Genomic DNA, 22,434 nt, shown 5'->3' on the forward strand with positions numbered 1-22,434 from the left:
TAAGGGTCAAGAACTAAAAAGATGACTTTTATAAATATAAAATGAACATATATCAGGCTTTATTCAACTCACTAAGAGAACTGATAAAATGGTAAATGTGGTTCAAAGAACATTTGAGGAGTGGGTATTTAAAGACAAGTTAATAAAGTAATATTAGGATAACATTGTTAAGTTAGATATAAAACTAGTTAATATTCTACAGGGAAATAAACTATGGTTTATGGGATTATCTTTTCTAACAGAACAAAAGAATCTGAATTTTTTCAGGACAAAAATCTACAAATTAACTTTTAAATGCAACTTTACTATGTCCAGGACTTTTCATCAGTTTTAAACAGTGGATCAATTAAAATAAATTCTCCCAAATTATCCTTAGTTGGTTCTGTGAAGCAATGCACCTACATGACATTGAAAGGATAAGTTGTCCTCCTTTTGTTCTTAATTTTTGAGCTTTGAATAACTTGTCTTAACACACGGCAGCAACACATGGTATATACAATACTTGTCCAGAGTAATTATAGTGGCACTCAGTTTTTATTGATGGGAAGAGTCAATATGGTAAAATGTCAGTTTTCCCCAAACTAATCTTAAAAACCAATGAAATGATTTTATTAATTTCTGTAAAATTAAGCATTTGAATAAGATCTAGAGTTTATATATAAAAGGCAAATTTTGTATCAATAAGAGTATCTTAAAGATCAAGTATTTTGTTATTGAATTTATTGTGAATGGCAGTGTATTATCAGAAAAATTAATTGCGGGCAATTTTCTCTCTCTTCCCAAAGAATACAAGTCAATGACCAGATTGTGGAAGTGGATGGAATCAGCTTGGTGGGTGTCACACAGAATTTTGCTGCAACAGTCCTCAGAAACACCAAGGGTAATGTCAGGTAAATATGTGGCTTCAGATATGTACAATTTGGTAACTTAATATTTTGTCGAATTTTGGTTTTCTATAATTGTACCTATATCTATATGTAATTACAAGGAGAATGCTAAAATTTGCCTTTAGTTTTTAATTTTTCCTTCTGTATCATAATTAGTTCATTAAATATTAACTTAAAACTATAAATTATAGTGTTCTAGAAAGACATGACAATATGAAGTGTACAGTGTGAATCAATATTGTTGATTACTGAGCTATGTTAGTGATCATACATCTAATGATACATATTATTTAGACAAGCAGGCTAAGTGTTTTGAGGTTGATGGATGGATTTTTAAAATCTTTTAATTGTTTTAAATAATCAAGCAGGATTAATCTTCGGCAAGCTATAACTTTTCTAACTTAATAGGACAGAAAGCATATTCTTTTGAACCTTGAAATTTATATCCAGACTTGGGGTTCTGAAAATTATAGATTAGAAAATAAGAAAGTAGTCTTGAGCCAACTGAGGTCAAGGTTTGAAATTTGTTTTATTTGATCATAGTATACTTTTTTTTTAATATAGTATTGTTTATATCGTATACTTTTCCATAAGTCCTATGAAGGAACACATAAGGGGACATTACTTAGTCTCTGTAATTATGAAAGTATTTTAGTGTTATCACCACCAAAATGAAACTGACAAATACAGTGAAAATATTGATGAGTTAATATTGCTATAAAGGGGTAACAGCAGGGTTTTATTGCAGCGTATTTTATGTTGCATAAGCATAAGTTTAAGTTTTAGAATTTATACTTTTTCAGTTGGAAACACCCCTTAATGCCAAAGGTAATATTTAAGAAATACAACCTCAGCAAGTTTTATGGGTGCTGTGTCACTGTTTCAAGAATACCCATTGTCCTGAGAAAATATGTAAAATAATTGGAAAGAGTAGAGGAGAAACTATACTGTCCCCTCAGTAAATGCAATTGTGTTTGAAGATTGCTGTCTGTTATTGAAGCACTTTCCTGTGTCAGTATAGAACTTGGTTTTGAAACTGCCCATTAGGGTTTAAAGTGAATTTAAAAGTGAAATAAAATACACATTCAACTTATAAGAACATTTCTCAGTTGGAAAAAAGTTTGTAGTTACATGAAATTATAGCTATCCTTTCTTTCTCTTCATAATTTCCTGCTGTTATCATTTCAAGCATTGCACAAATTGCCAAAGGCTTCTTAACTGTTCTCCCTGATTTCAATCTCTCCCTTGAATCAGCCTTCATTCTTACCCCTAATAGAGGAACATAATAGCAGTTTTCAAATATATGAAGGGCTATCAGAAAAAGGAATTGACTCATTTTATGTAACCCTAGTAGTACAACTAAGATCTGTGGGTAGAAATAGTGATTCTGCGTTTATCATGTCTCTCTCCTCTTCGGAAACCTTCAGGGGACCGCCATTCATTGCGGAATCTAAGCTCTTTATCCTGGTATTAAAAATCTTTCATCATCAGATCTTATCACTTACCTGTCCCTGGGTTCATGCTGTGGTGCAGTCATACCAGTGTAGTCATCATCCATCAAATGTGACTTGTGAATTATTTTTTTGTGCCTTTCTCTCTGTCATTTTTCTCTGTTTAAAATACTCTCTTCTGTTTAGAACCCGCTTATCTTCAAGAACATATTTCAGATTCTTTCCCCTCCAAGAAGTCCTCCTTGACCTCACTGTCTCCTGGTTATCTCTTCTTCCTTGTGCACTTATCATTCATACCACTTTTTTGACTTTAGGTTAAGAGATCATTCTACTTTGATCTTATTTCCTCATTCACTTCGCAAAAATCTTGATTTTAAAATGGGACCTTTAGCTACCTTTGTTCCCTCAAATTATTTAATCTGGGTCTTAAGCGATTGAAATAATGTAACCCAGGATCTTAATCAATTGAATGTAAGGAAAAAAGTCTTTCCTCAATTTTAACTTATTAAAAATAATATTTGAATTCCCCTAAATATATTTTATGTGGGTAGTTCTTCATAAAGTATTAATATAAAAATGGAATTTAAAAACTAGACCTCTATTTTTAATAACCTGTTTTAAGCTGAAGGTTTAAAATCTGTAGTGTTCTGTATTTCTTATTCATTGGTGAATGAGCTACCACATTCAGTGGTCACTAAAATTTATTTTTTAAAAAAAAGATATCCGAAAAATTAATAAACTTAGTTTGAATTTTTCTGACTACTAAGCACGGATCTGGACAGGATTGTTGGAACTCGTGGCTTTAAAGAGCCAGGAAGGGGAAACATAAGCTAGTGGTGATGAGAAAAGCGAAACAGAGTTGGGCGGCAGGTTATTTTTTAAGAATTAGAGATCAGGATTTTTATTTAATTCTTGAAAATGTACATGAAATTGGTGCCGGTGTGTGGATATGAATCAAAATCACACAATGAAGTTCTGCAACTTTACCCACACAGAGAATCCTTTTTCTCTGACCTCTTAGACTGCTTTGTTTTATTAAACTGAATTGCTCTACCTGAGTTTATGAACTAATAGTACTAATGAAGACCCTGTTAATATGCCATTTTTAACATACAAGAGACCTCATGATACAAATATTTTAATGTGATAATTTCCAGAGATATATATGTTTTTTAATCCTATGTCATTGATATGAGTTAAAGCATATTAGGCCACTACAAAGAAGTGGTTCAGCTCAAACTAGCCTGGCCCCTGGGTATGGGCAGCCCAGGCCTGGCTCAAAGCCTTGGTAAATTATTATTTCCTTCATTTTACTGATATCACTTAGTTTAAGTCCTGACAGTGAGCACTGTGCCTTTATCGTGTTAATTACTTTTATCAATTATGAAAAGTACTCACATGACTCATAGTTTGTACTCAGAAATGATGCAAAAGGGTAACAGTTGGAGAAAGATAAGCATCGAAGGGGCGGGTGTGGGGGACTCAGACATACCCTTCTTTATCATCCGTCCACTGGGTCTCCTGGGACTTGTTCATCTCCAAATTTTAAACCACCATGCACATGTTCATGAAGCACTTTGGTAGCAAGAAGCCCTAAGTCTTCGTGTGGTAGGGGTCTCTCATAGTGCTGGTCATGTAGGTACATTCCTACTACATGACCAGCTTAACCACTGTAAACCCCCAGACTCCACCAAATCCAGGTACAAATAATAAATGCAATTGTTATTACCAAACAGTTTTGATAGGTTGGTATGTCTTGCTTGAAACAACTCATGGACCCATGTTTGCAAAGTATTATGTATCCCTGGTTAATACATTTCATAGCTTTATAAGCATTTGGTCTATCTAAAATGGGTCTAGATTAGCTCATGCTATATAATACATTTGCATAACACATTTACTTTAGAGTCCTTCTGACTTTTGACTTTAGATTCATACTATTGAGTGTGTCTTTATTGTATATTTCAATGTTACCTGGTGAAAACCTAGGAAGAAAATTTGTAGCAGTTTTTAAAAAACCTTTAATGTGTTTGGTGGTTGATAGAATGTAACTTTCCAAGTGTAATATAGTTTAAAAGTTAGAATAAAGTTTTATTCTCATTGTCAGATCCTGTATTATATAAAAAATAATTTAGGTAGTTTAGATTCAGTTCATTTGAATCAGCAAGTTCATCTACCTATTCACAATTTATGTATATGTTAACACATACTAAATTATGCTTTTCTTGGAGATCCTGAAAAGATCCTTATGTTTGTTGACCCATGTTTAGTTATGGAGAAAATAATTTTAAACTGAAATTATAAAGTTATTAGAAAAAATAACAGGCAGTAGTTCAAAAGATGAAAATTACTGGTCGTATACCTACAGAAAGAAAGTAGGAATCACTAGATATTTACAGACTAAATCGAAGTTATATAAAACTACCTTTTATTTATTTTTGGATATGGAATTTAGTCTTCTGTGATTTTTTTTTTTTTTTTTGGCCGGAGATGTCTCAAATTAAAACAGTTGGTTCACTCTGTTGTGTTGTATCTTGGCGGACAAGAGGAAAAATGTGTTTTGGGTTATAGTAGAAGTAACAGATAGGTAAAATCATAGAAGACTTTTCTATTGAAAGCTATAAATAATATTTAATATATTCATTGATATTAATTTCTTCTCTTAGTACCAGGAAATATTCTCTTTCTCTATAATTGCCTTTTTTTTTTTTTTTTTTTTACATGAAGCCAGACTTCGTGGATTCAGATTCTGGCTTATCCACTTGTCAGATGTCTGAGTTTATGGAAATGTTTAAATCTCCCTCGTCCACAGTTTCTTCATATATAAAATTAACATCAGAATAGTATCTAACCCATTGTGCTGAGTATTAAATGAGTTAATACATGTTATGTATTTAAATGAATGCATAGAAAAAGTTAGAATTAAATGAAATACTAGCTATTAGTATTTTCTTCTGATCACGTCTTAGATGTTCATGTAGATTGCTAGAAAACCAAGAGTCAATTTTATAGGCATTTCTAAGAAAAGCACAGAATCTTATCATATGAATTTGTAAAATAACTTTATTCTTTTGAATCTTTGTGTTTTTTAATTTTTATAATTTTCTCTATGTGCCACTTTCCTCTTTCATTTATTAAAAATAGTTGAATGAAAGAAATGAGCACACATGAACAAAAACAAATTGTTCAATAGTATAAAAATAAAAAATGAGTATTCTTTTCCTCTTACTCCATGTCTTAGTCTCCAGAGGAAACCATTAATAGTCTCTTCTTTTTGTTCTTTTGGATGTGCCTATATAAGTCTTGGATACATGAAGATGAATTTAGAGTTAAAGCTTTTCAGCAAAGAAAATTTCAGTTCCAGATTGTTTCATTGGTGAATCTTACCAAACATTAGAGGGAGAAATAACATCAATTCTGTAAAAACTTATCCAGAACATAGAAGAGGAGACATATCTCAGCTTCTTTTATGAGGCCAGCATAACCAACATGCCAAAATCAGAAAATGACATTAAAAGAAAAATCATTACACATCAATATCCCTCATGAATATAGATAGGAAAATCCTTAAATTTTTAGCAGATCGAAGTCAGGAATATATAAAAAGGGTAATAAATTATAGTCAAGTGACATCTTTGGAATGTATGGTTGATTTAATGCTTGCAATTCAGCCTATATAATTTTCCATACTAATGGAATAATGGGAAAAAATCATATGCTCATCTCAGTAGATATGATTTGAAAAAAACTCAGGAAACTTGAAATATAAAGGAATTTCAGCAGCGTGATAACTAGCATCTAAATGAAATCTATAGCTAATACTAAATGGTGAAAGATCAAATGCTTTCCTCCTAATTTAAAGGCAATGCAAGTATGTCCACTCTCACCACTTCTCTTCAACGTCGTACTGGAGGTCATAGCTAGTTCAATGAGGCAAGAATAAGAAATAGATTGTAAAGGAAGAAGTAAAAACCACTTTGTTTACAGATGACATGGTCATCTATGTAGAAAATCCTAAGGAATCTACAAAAGATGCTACTAGAACTAATGGGTGAGTCAAACAAGGTGATGGGAGATAGGTCGACATACAGAACTCAATTCTATTTCTACATACGAGCAACAACAAAGAATTGCAAATTCAGATTAAAGTAACATTTATGATAGCATCAAAAACATGAAATACTTAAGAATAATCTGACATAATAAGTTGAAGATGTCAGCAAAATTCTTCTGAGACAAAATAAAGACAACCTAAATGAGCAAAGAAATAGACCATGTTTATGGATCTGAATACTTAATATTATTAAGATTTCACTTTTTCCTAAATCTGGAGATTTTTTTAAAAAAGAACAAAGTTGAAGGACTTTCACTGCCTGAAAACTACTCAAATCACAGCAGTCTTGTTTAAGCATAAAGATAGAAATATAGATTAATAGAACAGAATCATGAGTTCCAATATAGACGGACCTAAACTGACATAAACAATTGATTTTTGCCTAATGTAAAAAAATAAATTCAGTGGGGGAAATTATAGCCTTTTCAACAATTGTTGCTGGAATAATTGGATAACCACATTAAAAAAAAATAAAACTTGACCTTCTCCCACAGTCTATAAAAGTCAACTCTAGGTTGATCATAGACCGAAGTACAACAGCTGACACCATAAAATTTCTAGAAAACAGGCAAAAATATTTATGATCTTGGGTTAATCAAGGATCTTTTAAGACACAAAAGCAAGAAACACAAAGGAAGGAAATGATAAAATAAACTGCATCAAAATTTAAAAATACTCTTTGAAAAATACTCTTAAGAAATACTCTTAAGAAAATTAAAAAGCAAGCTAAAGACTGAATATTTGCAAAACAATTATCTGATAAAGGATTATTATTTAGAAGACATGAAAAACTCTTATAGTTCAATAAGAAGATATATAACCCTATTAAACATGTGCAAATCAATTAAAGAGGCACTTCACCAAGGAAGATATACAGTTAAGCACAGGAAATGCTGTTCAACATCATTAATCATTGGGGAAATGTAAATTAAATCCTCAGTGAGCACTATTGCACACCAACTAGAGTGGCTGAAATTTAAAAGACTGATAATTCTATGCATTGATGAGGATGTGGAGCAACTTTAACATTCATTCATTGCCAGTGGGAATGCAAAATAGGACAGCTACTTTACAGAACAGTTTGGCAGATTGTTATAAAGTAAAATGTACATTTACTACACCAGCCAGCAAGTCTAGCTACATACTTAAAAGCAATAAAAATCTATATATACCCAAAGACTCAATATTTGCATATTCATGGCACCTTATTCTTAATGATTGAAAACTAAAAACAACTCAGATATCCGTTAACTGATAAATTGATATACGCAAATTGTATTATATACCATGCAATGAAATATTTCTCAGCAATACAAAGAAGCAAACTACCAATATACTCAACACCATGTTTGACTCACATACGTGTTATATTGAGTAAAAGAAGCCAGACACAAAAGCCTTTGAATTGCATTTCAACTGCAAAGGTGAGAGAGGGAACATTTTTTAGGTGATGAAATGTTCTGTGTCATGGTTATTGTATTCATTACACAACTGTATATGTATTTGTCAAGACTCAGGATAGTATACAACTTAATTTTGGTGAATTTTATTGTGTATAAATTTAGCCTCGTAAAGTCTGATTATTAAAATGTATAATAGTTATATTTAACTTGAAAAGCACCATACTAATTATATCGATGATGATGATTTGGAAAGAAGGGCCAAATCTCTTTAAAAAAGGCAGGTATAATAAAATGAATTTCTGTAGCAATATGTAGATTTTATTGTACCATATACTTTTATTTTAAATCTACTTTATTATTATTGATATTTTTACCAGAAAAAAAATATCTATATAAAATCTATGTCTGAGTGCTTTTCCATAGTCCATGGATTTGCAATATAACATTTAAAAATTAATTTTGGGGGAGGAGTCTGTAGCTTAAAGTGGAACCTTGCCTGTCTTGCTCATAAGCTCTATGTGCCAAACATAGTTAATGTACCTAGTGTTGCATAATATATTACTCCAAAGTGTAGTGACTTGAAGCAGCAAACTTTTATTGTCTCACAGTTTCCGTGCTTCACTTCCCAGCTCTCTCACGAGAACCTCTCTGCAGTGTTGCCTTACAATATGGAAACTGGCTTCCCCAGAGGGAGTGATCCAGCAGAATAGCCAAGATGGAATCTGGCATCTTTTCATAACCTAATATCCAAAGTGACATGCTGTCAGTTCTGTATTTTATTTGATAATTGTGGATCAACAAGTTCCCCCACACTCAACGGAAGAGAATTGCACAAGACCTGAATATTAGGAGTCACTTGGGTCCATCCATCTTAGAGATTGCCTAATATGTAGTGATCAATAACTAGTTGGATGGATGGATGGACAGATGGGCAGATAGATGGATAGACAGATTCATGTTATACCACAATTTAATTTTTTTAATGTTGAATACCTTATCTTAAGAAGAACTCTGAAAATTTTGAGATTATTTAGGAAAGACTGACCAGAATAGTGCGAAGTCTAAACATTTTTCCTTCTATTTAGAAAAGTAAAGATTCTATAAATTTTTGCCTAAAAAAATAGAAAACTTTAAAAACACAACTGTAAAACATTTGAAAGAATGAACTCTGGAAAAGGGATTAGGTATTCTTTTAAACTCCAGACAGTTGTTTTACTCTTGAAAGACAGCAATTACAGCAAAGTAATGGTAGGGGAGAGAGACTGCTTCCCCATGAGAAGTTTCTACTAAATGATGTTTGCTCTTCAACACCATTCACATTAAACTTTAAATGCTTTCTGGCAAGTTCATGCTCCTTATGATCAATAACTATGTGTTCATCTTACTTTTGTCCCTGGCATATGTATTTAATGACTTTGACATTGTGCCGTACTCCACTCCTAGAGGTCAGGATTTTATAGGAATTGCAGTTACACACAATAGAAAATAAATAAATCTGAGCATCTTAAATATCTCTCTATCTGTTTTTGAAGAGGTTATAATATTCAAAAGGAAATTTAAATGAATGATAAGCGAATTTTTTATAGGTATGCACATGTTTATTTTGGATTCACACTTGGGTGCTTAATTTCTAAATATGAAAGTTTTTAAAAATTTTTACTTAAAATCATTGGCATATCTGAGATTTACATTTGAAATGCATCAAATCTTGAAATGTTTTCACTTCATTCACATCATTTTAATAAGAGTTTTTGTTGCTATCACAGCACAAGGGGAAACCGAGATTATCATTTTTTATCAAAGCGATTTTGTGATTGTGCCTAATGAAAAGTTGTATATAACGGAAGGCAGTGAGGGAGTTGCCACTTGCATGGAAATCATCAATCCTTGTGGATTTCGTGTTTATATTATTCCTAAGACTGCCCCCTTGCCCACAGGAGGAGAAGCCACTATGGATTTGGGATCATGGATAGTGTACCTTTTTAATGTTTTACTAGAATAACTTTTGTCTGAATAATAAAACACTCTTAAATCATTTTTCAACATTACCTCTCATCATTCACAGAGAACATGTAGGATCTTTATGACTTCAGGTAAGCAAATTGTAAATGCCGTTTTATAAGCTGTTTATGTTTTCTTTAATAGCACACCAGAGAATTCAATAAACTAATCAAATGGATTCCATATAATCTTGTTATCTAAACTCCGAAGGACAGTACATGGACATTTCTTGCTCTGATAATAATAGATGCAATGGAAAAAAATGATTTATCTGACTTTGCCTATTATAGCCCAGCTTGAGGGCCTGAGGGGGAAAGGGGGCAGTTGTTAGTGAAATATTTCATATTAAAACAAGATGACCATTTTAAACAAGAAACAAGCCATGCTAAAAACATAAACCTTAATTGTATATTTTAGATTTAGATTTGCAATTATATGTCAATTACAATCTTAGAAAATACCTAGTTTTTAATTTAAATACCCATTGGGTTCTGTTATCTCATTCTTTATAGCAAAAAAATAAGATCAAACCATTCCTTGTTGAGCAAAAAATTAAAAAAAAATTAGAAAGTAAAAAGAAAAAAGATTTTTTCTTAAAGCATCGTTAAGTTTAGAAACAGGCTGATTTGATTACATGTATGTCATTTCAGTTGAAAATAATGTCTAAAATCATAGCTATATAAGTATCAATTTATTTTATCACGTATTTAGAGAGACTGGTTTTTGCACTTTATTAATTGTTACATTTTTGAATATTTTAAAAGTTCAATTTAAAGTAATCATGTAATCCATACTTTTATATTTTATGTGATGACTAAAATTAATGTGCTCAGAGTATACTTTAGTGTGAGGATTTTTTTGTTTTTCTGTGGTCGACTCACAAAAGCCTACTCTGTTTTCAAAACTAATGTGATTCAAATAAGAGGTAATTGGGGCAGTGTGTGCAGCTAGTACTTTTAAATGTACCCAACTGTATCTAGATATTAATATATTACCTAGAAAAAACAACAGCAAATATTTATTAAACACTGTAGGCACCAGGTAATTTATTAAGCTTTTTGTATGGATTATATAATATTTATTTGTTAAGTTATCTATTTTGGATGTGGGTCCATAGTGTAGCAGTTAGCACATCTGCTTTACATGTAGAAGGTCCTGGGTTCACACCCCAGTGGAGTCTTAGTACATGGTCTATAACCATGTCACCCTGAATAAGCCTGATGTCTGAGCTTGGAAGCTAAGCAGGGTCAGGCCTGGTTAGTACTTGGAAGGGAGACTACCTAGGAAGACCAAGTGCTGTAGGCATAAATAATAATAATAAATTTAAATTAAATTTAAAATAAAGTTATTTATTTTACAGATATGGAAATGAAGGATTAGAAATATTAATATTTAAGGTCCAAAGCTAGTAAGTCATGTTTACGTTTCAGTGAATTTGTCCCATCAAAGCCATTTTTCCCCTTTACAGACCCTTTTAATTCCTAAGTTATACTATCACAGCATATCCATACTGTGAATCCATAATTGAAATAACCTTACTTTAACTTTTACATTTTCTACTGAATTCTATAAAATGTAGTTTGTACATGTACTATTATAGGATGTATTTATAAAGACAGCTTAAATATTGACCAAACATTTAAGAACATCTATAGCAAGTTAATTTTAATGTTATATATTTTTCAAATGGGAAATTTTATCAGTTTCCTCATAGTAACAATAGTGCCTTAGAGTCCTTTTATATCTCTACCATATTTTATTTTTTTATCACTCCTTTAGACATATGGAATAGATACTAATTTTAACATGAGGAAAATAAGACATAGAGAATAGCTTAGTTCCAGTTCTGGTTGTTTTTCCTGTGGACCATACTTATCAAGATAACACTCTATTATTGTAAATATGTACTATAAATTATAGTGGATTACAAGACTTTAAAGATGTATGCAGCTAGGTGCTATAACCCAACATACCTATCTGAATGAAGGGATGTTTACTTTAACATAAAACTTTTAAAAGTGAGTTTCATGAGATGAATTGTCTATTTTATATGCAATTACTAATCACTTCAAACTGTGAAATGATTTTGAATATGAACTAATATTGTGCAAATAACGAATAATATTAAATTGTACGGGTGCTTTCAGAAAGAAAGCCAAGTTGTGATTTTGGACAACTATGCCTTCATGATTTAAAATGCTGTTTTTTTTAATGCAGTATGGAACAATTCTTATTTTCTCTTAAACTTTGATTATATGTATTTTTTCCTTTTAGTTTTTAGTTTTAGCATCCATAAATAATTCTAATTTGGAATTAGGGATCATGTTTTGAGAATAGGAAGAAACTTGTACATTATATTGGAGTTTTAATTTAGTATATAATTACACAATTTTAATTGTGTCATATAATTTAGACTTAAAATTTTCTTTCTGCTTTAAAATTTCTCACAAGATCTTTCTTAAGAGTCCTTCTTTCATCTTTAAAATCAGCAGCAATGGTTTCAGCTATTTCGCAAGTGGACCGGATCTTATCTTTTCCTCTCCCTGAACTGTCTTCAAAGTAACTTTAAAGACTTGCTTTGGAGAGGAAAGAAACTTCTCTATTCTTAGGGAAAACTCTTAAACTAAAAGAACTGACAGTGTAATTCTCAGATGAGTTTAAAGAATTAATGGCTTAAGTGAATGGGAATTCTAATTTATCTTTTACTTTGAGTTCGGCTACTGTTTTGATTAATATGTACTTTGTACATTAATTACTTCCTTCAATCTTCTGTCACCTTTATAATAGATAAGTGATACTCCTTCAAACCCCACTCTATTATGCATTGAAAAAAAAGATAAAAAAGATCAATCTAGATTTTACTAAAGTGTACCATCCTAGGATATGAGTTTCTTAATAACTTCATATTCCTACACTTGATTTCTGACTTTTAAATTGTTACCAAAAATATAATGAATTCAAGATATTTCTAGATTAGTTGTACATGTTAAAGACTTTATGTATCTTCCGTCCATCATAGAAACTATAATATCTCCAAATGAAATCACCTGTGTGTCTCTAGGTAATCCAGAACCCATATTCTAGAATCATGAAACAAATCAGGAAAAAAAACAAAGATGTCAACTCTTACATTATCTTTTAAACATACACCGGAGATCTTAGCCAGTGCAATAAAGCTATAAGTAAATAGGTATACAAACAAACAAAATAAATAAGTGGGAAAGAAAGAAATAAAAATGTCTTTCTTTGTGGTGGATATGATCTTTTATATAGGAAAATGCTATGTAATCTATAAAAAAGCTACCATGATTAATAAGTGAATTTAACAAAGTCACAGAATACAAGGCCAGTATTCAAAAATTAATTGTATTTCTATACTCTAGCAACAGACGATTAGAAATTGAAATTTAAAACTCAGTACCACTTACAATAACTTGAAAAAATGAAATAGAGATAAGTTTATCAAACTATGGAAACAACCTTACACTGAACACTATAGAAAACAAACCCTATAGTAAAGAAAAGCTAAGTAAATGCAGAAATGCAATATGTTCATGGATCGGACAGCTCAATGTTGTTAAGATGCCAGTTTTCCCCAAATTGATCTGTAAATTCATAATATTCCCAGATTAAACATCAGTGAGATTTTTAAAAGAAATTGATAAGCTGATTGTAAAAGTTGTATGAAAATGCAGATAACTTAGAATAGCCCAAATAGTTAAAAATATATGTGTGTGTGTGTGTGTGTGTGTATTTATATGGAATAGGAAAATTCAGACCACCTAATTTCAAGATTTACTATATAGAAATTGAGGTAGTGTTTGTTGTATTGGCACACAGATAAATACATCAGTGAAGTAGATTGGAAAATCAGAAATCAATCCACAAATATAGTCGGCTGATTTTCAACAAATGTAGCTGAGTAATTGAATGGCAGTATCGAATAGTCTTTTTAAAAAATAGTGTTGAAACAACTGGTTATCCATTTGGAAAATAATGATACTCCACCCTTATTAAACATCATGGATGAAAAATAATTTGAGGATAACATACACTTAATATAAAATCAAAAGATTAACTCTTTAAGAATAAAAATAGGAGAAAATCTTAGCACTCTTAAATGAGGTAAAGATATCTTAGGTAAGAAACAAAAGGCATAAATCTTTTATAAAGCGATAAATTGGATTTCCTTGAAAGACAATTAAGAGAATTAAGAGGCAAAAACACAGATGGGGAGAATAGATAAATCAAACACATACACACAGTTTTTTCCGAAAAATGGGCAAAAGATTTGAAAAGACATTTCACTTAGGAGGATATACTAATAGTCAATAAATGCATGAAAAGATACTTAAAATTATTTGTCATCAGAGCATTGGAAATTAAAACCATTGTAAGATACAACTAGATACCCAGTAAAATGGATAAAATTTTAAGATAATACTAAGTATTGGTGAGGAGGTAAAGCAACTTCAACTTTCATGCATTGCTAGGACTATAAAGTTGTACTACCACTTTGAAAAACAGTTTGAGAATTTCTTTAAAAGTTAAACATACATTTAACATATGACATCAATTCCACTATTAGTTATTTGTCTAAAGGAAATGAAAATTTACGTCCCCACAAAGACTTGCACTTAAATGTTTATGGTAACTCTGCTCAGCATATCCAAAATCCAACTCAAATACTTATCGATAAAAGAATAGACAAACCAAATATAGCACATCTGGTACAGTACTTTTCAGTGTGGTAAAAAAAAGAATGAATTACTGATACTCAGAACAACATGGATAAATCTCCAAAACATTATAATGAGCCAAAGAAACCAGACACTTTTTGATTCCATCTATACTAAACTGTAGAAAAGACAAATATATGAATTATCCTCATGTGGATAATTCACTAGAAAGGGAAATAGTATATTTTGGGTTGATGAAAATGTTCAATATCTTTATTGATGTGGTGATTACAGGTTTATACATTTGTTAAATTTGTTGACCTATACATTTAATAGATATACTTTATCATATGTGAATTATATCTCAATAAAGATAAAAATGTTAGTATTTGTAAATGCTATTTACAGTTGATTCCCGAAGGAAAATAACTCAAATGATAAATGAACATCCAAACATTCCAAACATAATATCAAAGTAAGTACTATTTGAAACTTAAAAAAATTTCTTAAAAGACAGTTACTAACATCTAAATATAAAAATTTGGATCTTTAGCGTGTTTGTACAAAGAATGCTGGAGTATTTCATTTAAAATATAATTGAATACACCACTATCATAGGAAAGCATCAAGTATAGAGACAACTGAGAGTCACATCCAAAATAAGGATGTTAAATGATATATGGAAATAATATGAATACTTATTATTTGTATTTTTAGAAAATATAACCATATATTAGTGCAAAAAGATGTTAAGCGAATATTAATTTGTTGAGCAAAGCACATAGTATTAATGAGGATTTATCATAAGCGACTATAGCTTGTAATAAATTACCTCCCTGGTTTTTTCTTTATACTTTTTTTTTCTTACAGTAATTAATATCAACAGATATTTACCTTAGTTCCTTTATTACCTAAAGCCACATGTTTCCTCATACCATCTCTTTCTTCAAAAAAGTGAATTAATTCACCACCTCTTTTTTTTAGTTTTTTCTTTTAAAACCAAAATGACTACATTTGTTTCCCCCTTCTTTCTTACCTCCAAAGTTACAGTAACTTAGCAAATAGTGCCTCTCTCTCTATATATAATTTACCCACCTAAGGTATACTATACCTCAAAAAGTTTTGAAGCAGTTTTTGCATTATAAAGAGAACATTATTGTGGAAATGATTCTTAAGTTCAATGGTACAGGAAATTATGAGTTTGCTTCCATATGTAGGGCATCAAAAAATGTGTAAAGTACTATAGAATGTATTACATCTGTTTTTTTTTTTCTCCCAAGATAATAATTTTTGAATGGTCCTTTACTTTTTTCCTTTCTTTTCCTTTGGGCTGTGTCTGCAAAAATCACTGTTAATTGCTCAGCTAACCTTTCCTGCTACCCAGGCCTACCATTTAAAGCAGGAGTCCCCAAGCCCTCAGGCCACAGACCGGTACTGGTCTGTGGCCTGTTAGGAACCAGGCTGCACAGCAGGAGGTGAGCTCTGCAGGCTTAGTAGCAGAGCAAAGCTTCATCTGTATTTGCAGCCGATCCCCAGCATCACCACCTCAGCTCCACCTCAGCTTATCAGGCATTAGATTTTCATAGGAGCACCGGTCCCTGGTGCCACAAAGGTTAGGGACCACTGATTTAAAGTATATAGATGATATTATTATTATTATTATTATTTTTTTTTTTTTGAGGCTCGAGGGACCCTGATGAGATATCAAGCTTGGTTACTTTTCTTAGCACTCCATTTTACTGGAGAATCTAACTATATTAGTTTTCTTTACCCTTCTATAGATTTGTTATTGGGCGAGAAAAACCAGGACAAGTGAGTGAGGTTGCCCAGTTGATAAGCCAGACGCTGGAACAAGAAAGGCGCCAGCGAGAGCTGCTTGAGCAGCACTACGCACAGTATGATGCCGACGATGACGAGGTAAGTAGTCCTTGCCAACGGTCTTTTCTTATGTTTCTTCTCCTCACGTGGCTACTTTATAAAACTCTCTTTACCATATAACAGAATGATAGGTTCTTTGCAGTTTCTCAAGGAGAATGTGTCTACGTTCAATGTCATGGAAAAAGAATATTACTTGCATTTGGTATTCACTTATGAGTCAAGTAATGATAGCCTATTTGCAGTATGAAAACTTTAGTAAGGGGTCATCTTTTACCACACCTTTAAAAGAAGTTCATTGAAACAAAAAAGGGTAAAAACACCAAAATGTGAATAATAGCCATCTTTCTTGTTGGAATTAGGTGATTTTTCTCTCTCTGCTTTATGGTTTTTTTCATTTTTTTCCCAGATTTTCTACGATAAGCATATAATGCTTTTCCGAAAAAAGAAAAAATATCAGTAAACATTTTATGTGAAAAAGCACACACATACATACACAAATATACACAGAAAAGTACTAAAAATTGCTAAGTGTTTTCAGGGTTTTCTTCTTTTCCAGGAAGAAAAAGTTCTTTGGATCTGCTCACTGTGATTTGTGCTAACATAATGCAGAACAAAGCTTTTCCACCAGCACATATTCCATAGAGAAATACATATTGGAGTAATTTTGCATCCTGTTCTCTGCAGAAGATCAAGTAAATGAATAGAAGCTAACCCCCAAGTGAAAACGGCTGTCCAGAACCCTTGTGTGCTGTAATATAATACAGATGCTGGGCTAGTTCTAATGTAAATGCCAAACATACATTGATATAATGAGACAACATGCTTTATTTTAAACATGCATGTGTTTCATATTGGCACGTCAAAAGATTCATCAACAATTGAGCTGTAGTAGTTCATACTCCATAAACATAGTAAATATTCAGGTAAAATAAATATCCTTTATACCAGCTGATAGGACAGCACAACTTCATATGTTCATCCTCTGTTCTTCTTAATATATTCTTTGTCCAGCATTTTTTTGGTTTCTAGCCAGTATGTAGTGAAGATTAATAAACAGACATTCAAATATTTTTCATGTATTTTTAGTTTGGAATGTTTAACCCAAACGTATATTAATCTTTCATGTGCTCGTAGTATAATGAGGATGTATTCTCCACTTATTATAGCAGGAAATTTAAAATGATGCATCAGTTAACTTTTGATCAAAGAGTAAACGTTAGAAAGTCTTCATATGAATTAGTTTCTTAGAATTCTATTTAGTCGATTTAGTTTTTCACTTGCAGAGTTCATTTGAAATGACGAGGATTTTTCAGTATAGTGAGATATTACATAGGAAAATATAATCTTGGATTTAGAAACTAAAAAAATGATTTCCTCAAATATTTGAACTTTCATCTTACCTAGTTTTCGATTCTCTGAGCTAGTATTTTATTTTATCAGAGATACTGATTTGCTTTGGCTGCAAGCCTATTTTAGGATTGTGGAAACATCCTTTGCCAATATGGTTTTTACCTGCTTACCCTGCTAGAAAGAATTTAGATCTGAGGTTCAGGGGAATGTAGGTATCGTCAGGTGGTGAGAGGTGAGGAGGCCAAGCTTTTCAGTCTCTGCGGGTCTCAGTGTCTTTGGTTGTAAAGCACAGAGATTGGGTTAAAATTCTAAATTCCTTCCAACATTTATACTTAGGAGAACATCATGTGGATTTTTTTTTCTTTTGCTGGTTTGTAAGGAAGGAAAAATTGATTGTCGCCTGAGCAGATGTTTTCAGGGGTAAGGGTGGGGATAACTAAATATTCAGTGTCAGGTACTTAGCAAGTTACCTTTCTCACATGATTTTATGTAAACTTAATAAAAACAAATTCTCCCCCCCCCCCTTAGAAATGCAACCACTGAGGCTTTTTCTAGTGGTTCAGCTAGTAGTTCGCAGGTTTAGAATGGGAGTAGGGTCTTCCTGGCTCCAAAGCCTGGACTCTCCAACACACTTCTATTTTTGAATGGAGTGGACTGTCGAAAGGCTCTGTCTATGTTCAGGTACACACAGGATAACTGGGTAACAGGAGATGTTGGAAAGAGGATTCCTGTTTTGTGTGATGGAGTTTCTTGTAATACTTAGGTTCTGTGATTCTTTGTTCTGTATTTCTAATAATAGGGTAACTGAATACTTAGAGAATTTTTTACTCTAGGCAAATACTTAATCTATAAGTATCCTGAAGATAGGGCTTAAAGGGAAGAATTATTGAATATACAAATATTTTCCCCCCAAAATAGAGTTTAGCTTCAGGTTAAACTTCTGTCAGCCAGTTGGAGAAACAGAAATCAGGTGCTTGCTCCTTTGTTACTCCAAGTAATTTTCACTTTATTGAACTGTTCAAGGAGCTTTTTCCTTTGTCTTTCTCTCTTGATCCTTTCTGACTTAAGTTTCTCCCTTTTTGTGTATGTTACACACCTCCTGGACAAACTGTGCCCAGCTAAAACCAACTGTTCATTTTCTGTGCATAGGAGAGATGAAAGCTGTACAAATGATGAAAATCCACTCCTGCTTAAACACTTTAATTTACCTACTTGACTTAAATTTATTTTTTACTAATGCTACCGAGCATTTTTAAAGTGATTTGCGTTTTATGTCTCTATTTTTTGTTTACTGCCTCTCTCTGTTAATAAAAGGTAAAATACCCAAAAGACATAATAGAAATCAGGAGAACCAATACTAGTTATCCAATGACTAAGTAGTCTTTGAAAAAATTTAGTTACTTTGATATGTAATTAAATAATTTATTGATGTACATATCTTTTTTAACCTTTAATTTTGTAATTAATCACTTGGTTTCTCACTTTTCTTATTATTTATATAATCATCTTGTGGTTTCAAAGTTAGATTCATTTTTATTTGACAGTATCCCCTGTGACATTCTCTGGGTCAGCCAGGAAAACCTATAATTAAATGCAGAACGGCCAAGTTCATCCAACTATTTTCCAGAGCCAGCACTTAGATCAGCATCGTTTACTGAAGAATAGATAGCTTCTGGTTTTGGTCAAATCATCCAAAACTTGGAACTTGTCACACTGACAGAGGGGAGTTACTTGCTTGAATTGCCTATAGGGAAAACATTGCTATGTGAGAAATATATCCTGAAATTATAGAAGTACAGTTGTCCTCTATCAGAACCATATTTAGGATTAAGAATACCATCTCATGTATTGTGTGTGCTTAGATATATCTGTTTTAATGCTTTAGAAAATTATAAGTCATACTCCAAAAGAATTTAAAATATGTAGATAAACTCCAAATTTAATTTCTGCATTTTTGGGGTCTTTTTTTCCTCCAAGTATTTAAATTAAAAAAGTTTAAAACTAGCAAATGGCCAATTCAATTTTAAGTTGCGTTCCCGTTTTTTTTCATTCCCATAACATTCTGATTAAAAAATACAAAAATGTTAAATGGCTCTGCCCAAAGGCCCCCCCCCCCAAAAAAAAAAACAACAAAAAAAACAGAGATCCTGTAAAGAGGGAGATATAAATCTAAACAATTGAAACATTTTAAATGTAGATTTGTGATAAGTGATTGCATTTCTGGATTTAATAGAATTATTGTTCATTTCTTTTTCTTTCTTTTTTTTCTTTTTTTAAACAATCTGAAAGGTAACCATGGAGGATTTCAGTAAACCCCTCAGACAGTCAGCACTATCTCACGAAATTCTGGGGGTATGGTAAATTTTTCAACTAGACTTTCAATAACAAATCTGTCATACTTCACAACAATCAGTGTTTGGCCTTTGAGTGGTGGGGATGGCGTAATTCTGGTATATGTTTTGTGTACTGTGGCTCATGTACATATATTTTGAGTAGCTGTTTCTATCAACAACCATTTTGCAATGTGAAATGCTGTGGGCTCAGACTGGAAATAAAGTACGAACTGGTGCTCTACCACTTTCTTGAGTTAGAAAATCCATATAGTTGTTCACATTGACATGAGCTATATTACACATGCACTTTTAAAATTATGATATTTTGCTTTTGCTTCTTTATCCTTTTAAAATATAATATTTAATACATTTTAAAGTTTAGATTATATGTGGCATTCCAAAGTCTTTTTAGGCAGTAGTTCATAATACTGTTAATTCTCACTCTAGAAATGGAGGCCCTTGTCTTAAAATATAATGTAATCTTTCATAATTTGTTTTCATTACTGGAAATGAATATCATTATAACTATGCCATGACAATATTAATTTTTTAGAATCTTTTAAAATATTGAATACAATTTAGAGCAACTACCTACATGGGTATGCATTTTTATTGCTTGTGTTAACATGTAATAATTAGAGACAAAAATCATGGAAGCTATGATTTGCATAAGTGTTAAAAGATTTACAAGAATAAAATTTTTATATGATAAACGTTAAAGGGATAACATTATATTTGACTCATGCTGTTTGCTGTTCGTGGTTGAAAACAGCTTGTGTTGCGTGAACAAGAGATTGCATTTATTATGGATAGTCTTTTAATAATGTGAATTGACTTTATGCTGTGTTTGTAATGTTGAGAAACAAAGAGTGAGGGCGTTCTCTTAGGTCTCAAAAGTGTGCATTACAGCAGGCACTGGAACTTTTTATTCTTTATTTTTTATTCTTTATCATAGGCTGCTCTTTTTAGTGGGGGGGAAAAAACCTTCTTTAATTTTTGTTGTCAACTATTTTAGAACACTGTGGCTGAATTGCAAGAAGTGTCTGGCAACTGCAATAACAATAACAACTATTTCCTTAAGGTTTGTTTTCTGATGGAAAATACTTATCTGTACCTTTCTGCTTCATGTGTGAAATTAAATATTCTCTGTCTTATTAACTAGCTCTATGCTTGGAAGAACTTCTCTAGCACTGTGTGTTTTTTATGTTGAGTAATAGTTGGAAAAATTACCATTTGAAAAATAATTCTTCTGAAGTAAAGCACATATTTTAGGCTCAGATTCCGCAATTTGGACTCACTTCCTAATATTTAACCATGGGTGTTTTTAACCCCTAACACTTTAAATATTTTGTAATTTATATTAAAAGGAAAAAAAGGTATCAAACAGCAGGGCTGTATGGTGTTTATACAATACAATGTACACAGCGATTTATATTGTCTTTAAATCCAGTGACTTTTTTTAAGAAAAGAATTTTTTGATACAAGTTCTTAATTATTTTCAAAAATTGAATGCATGTATCCTTAAATTATTGTAGTACTTTTTTTTGCATGATTTATATGGTGCACATACCAAAATATCGAAAAAGGTATTTCACTACAAATAAAATAATTCTATCTTTAGCTGCCAGTAACAGAGATAGAGGAGCTTAAAAATGGAAATCAGGTATGTTTAAAAGGGAGACTGATTTATGGTAATTAGAGGGACTGAAGAACACACTATCCCTAGGAAGTAGATATCCTCCTCTGCTTGTAAGGTCCTCTTTAGAAATAGTATTTGTATGTCGAAACATCATAACATTAAGCACAGACCAGAAGATGAATATTGTCAATGGGAAATAGAAGTTAGGATAGAAAACTTCACCTAAATAATGTCATCTTGTAGCTCATTTTCTTTATTTTATTTTATCATAATGCAAGTGATTTGAATGTGTTTTCTTCCAATTACCACATTGTGGTGCTATTTATTCATGAACCAGGTATAAAAAAAATAAACTTTATCGAATTCTTCTATGCGATTAAATTCTTCTGAGTATAGACTTTGTACTTCCTAAAAACCATGCTAGAACAATTCTGTATTAAAATGATCAACTACAGAGTTTGCAGTGTGAAACGGATGTCGTAGAAACAAACACAAATGGCAGAAGTTTTTCAACTTTAAAAATATAAGTCGAGTATAATTTTTTTCTTTTTTATCAAAAATCCTAAAATGCTAAAAGGGACAGTAAGAAATGGGCCTTACTAGCCTGAGAAATGCCTGCTTTCCAGTGGGCCGTAGGGACCCTGCGGTTTCCCCATGCCTTTGCTTCCCCTCCTGTGTTCTCTACCTTGAATGCCATAC

General features: G+C 31.9%; 1 protein-coding gene across 16 annotated transcripts in view; it reads left to right on the forward strand.

Moving 5' to 3' along the window:
• PPP1R9A (protein phosphatase 1 regulatory subunit 9A) overlaps positions 1–22,434 on the forward strand; it is a 258,086-nt gene that overhangs the window by 150,691 nt on the left and 84,961 nt on the right. For 7 of the 16 annotated variants that reach the window (XM_036230364.1, XM_036230363.1, XM_016160841.2 and 4 more), the window contains exons 5-8: positions 786–890; positions 16,317–16,452; positions 20,053–20,115; positions 21,112–21,177. In XM_036230364.1, coding sequence (XP_036086257.1) covers positions 786–890; positions 16,317–16,452; positions 20,053–20,115; positions 21,112–21,177 — 370 coding nt within the window. The remainder of the gene's footprint in view (positions 1–785; positions 891–16,316; positions 16,453–20,052; positions 20,116–21,111; positions 21,178–22,434) is intronic. The other 9 variants (XM_016160849.2, XM_016160850.2, XM_016160861.2 and 6 more) reach the window with 2 other exon arrangements.

This window comes from Rousettus aegyptiacus, unplaced genomic scaffold (genome assembly GCF_014176215.1).
Source record: "Rousettus aegyptiacus isolate mRouAeg1 unplaced genomic scaffold, mRouAeg1.p scaffold_m13_p_13, whole genome shotgun sequence".
In the NCBI taxonomy this organism is placed as follows: domain Eukaryota; kingdom Metazoa; phylum Chordata; class Mammalia; order Chiroptera; family Pteropodidae; genus Rousettus; species Rousettus aegyptiacus.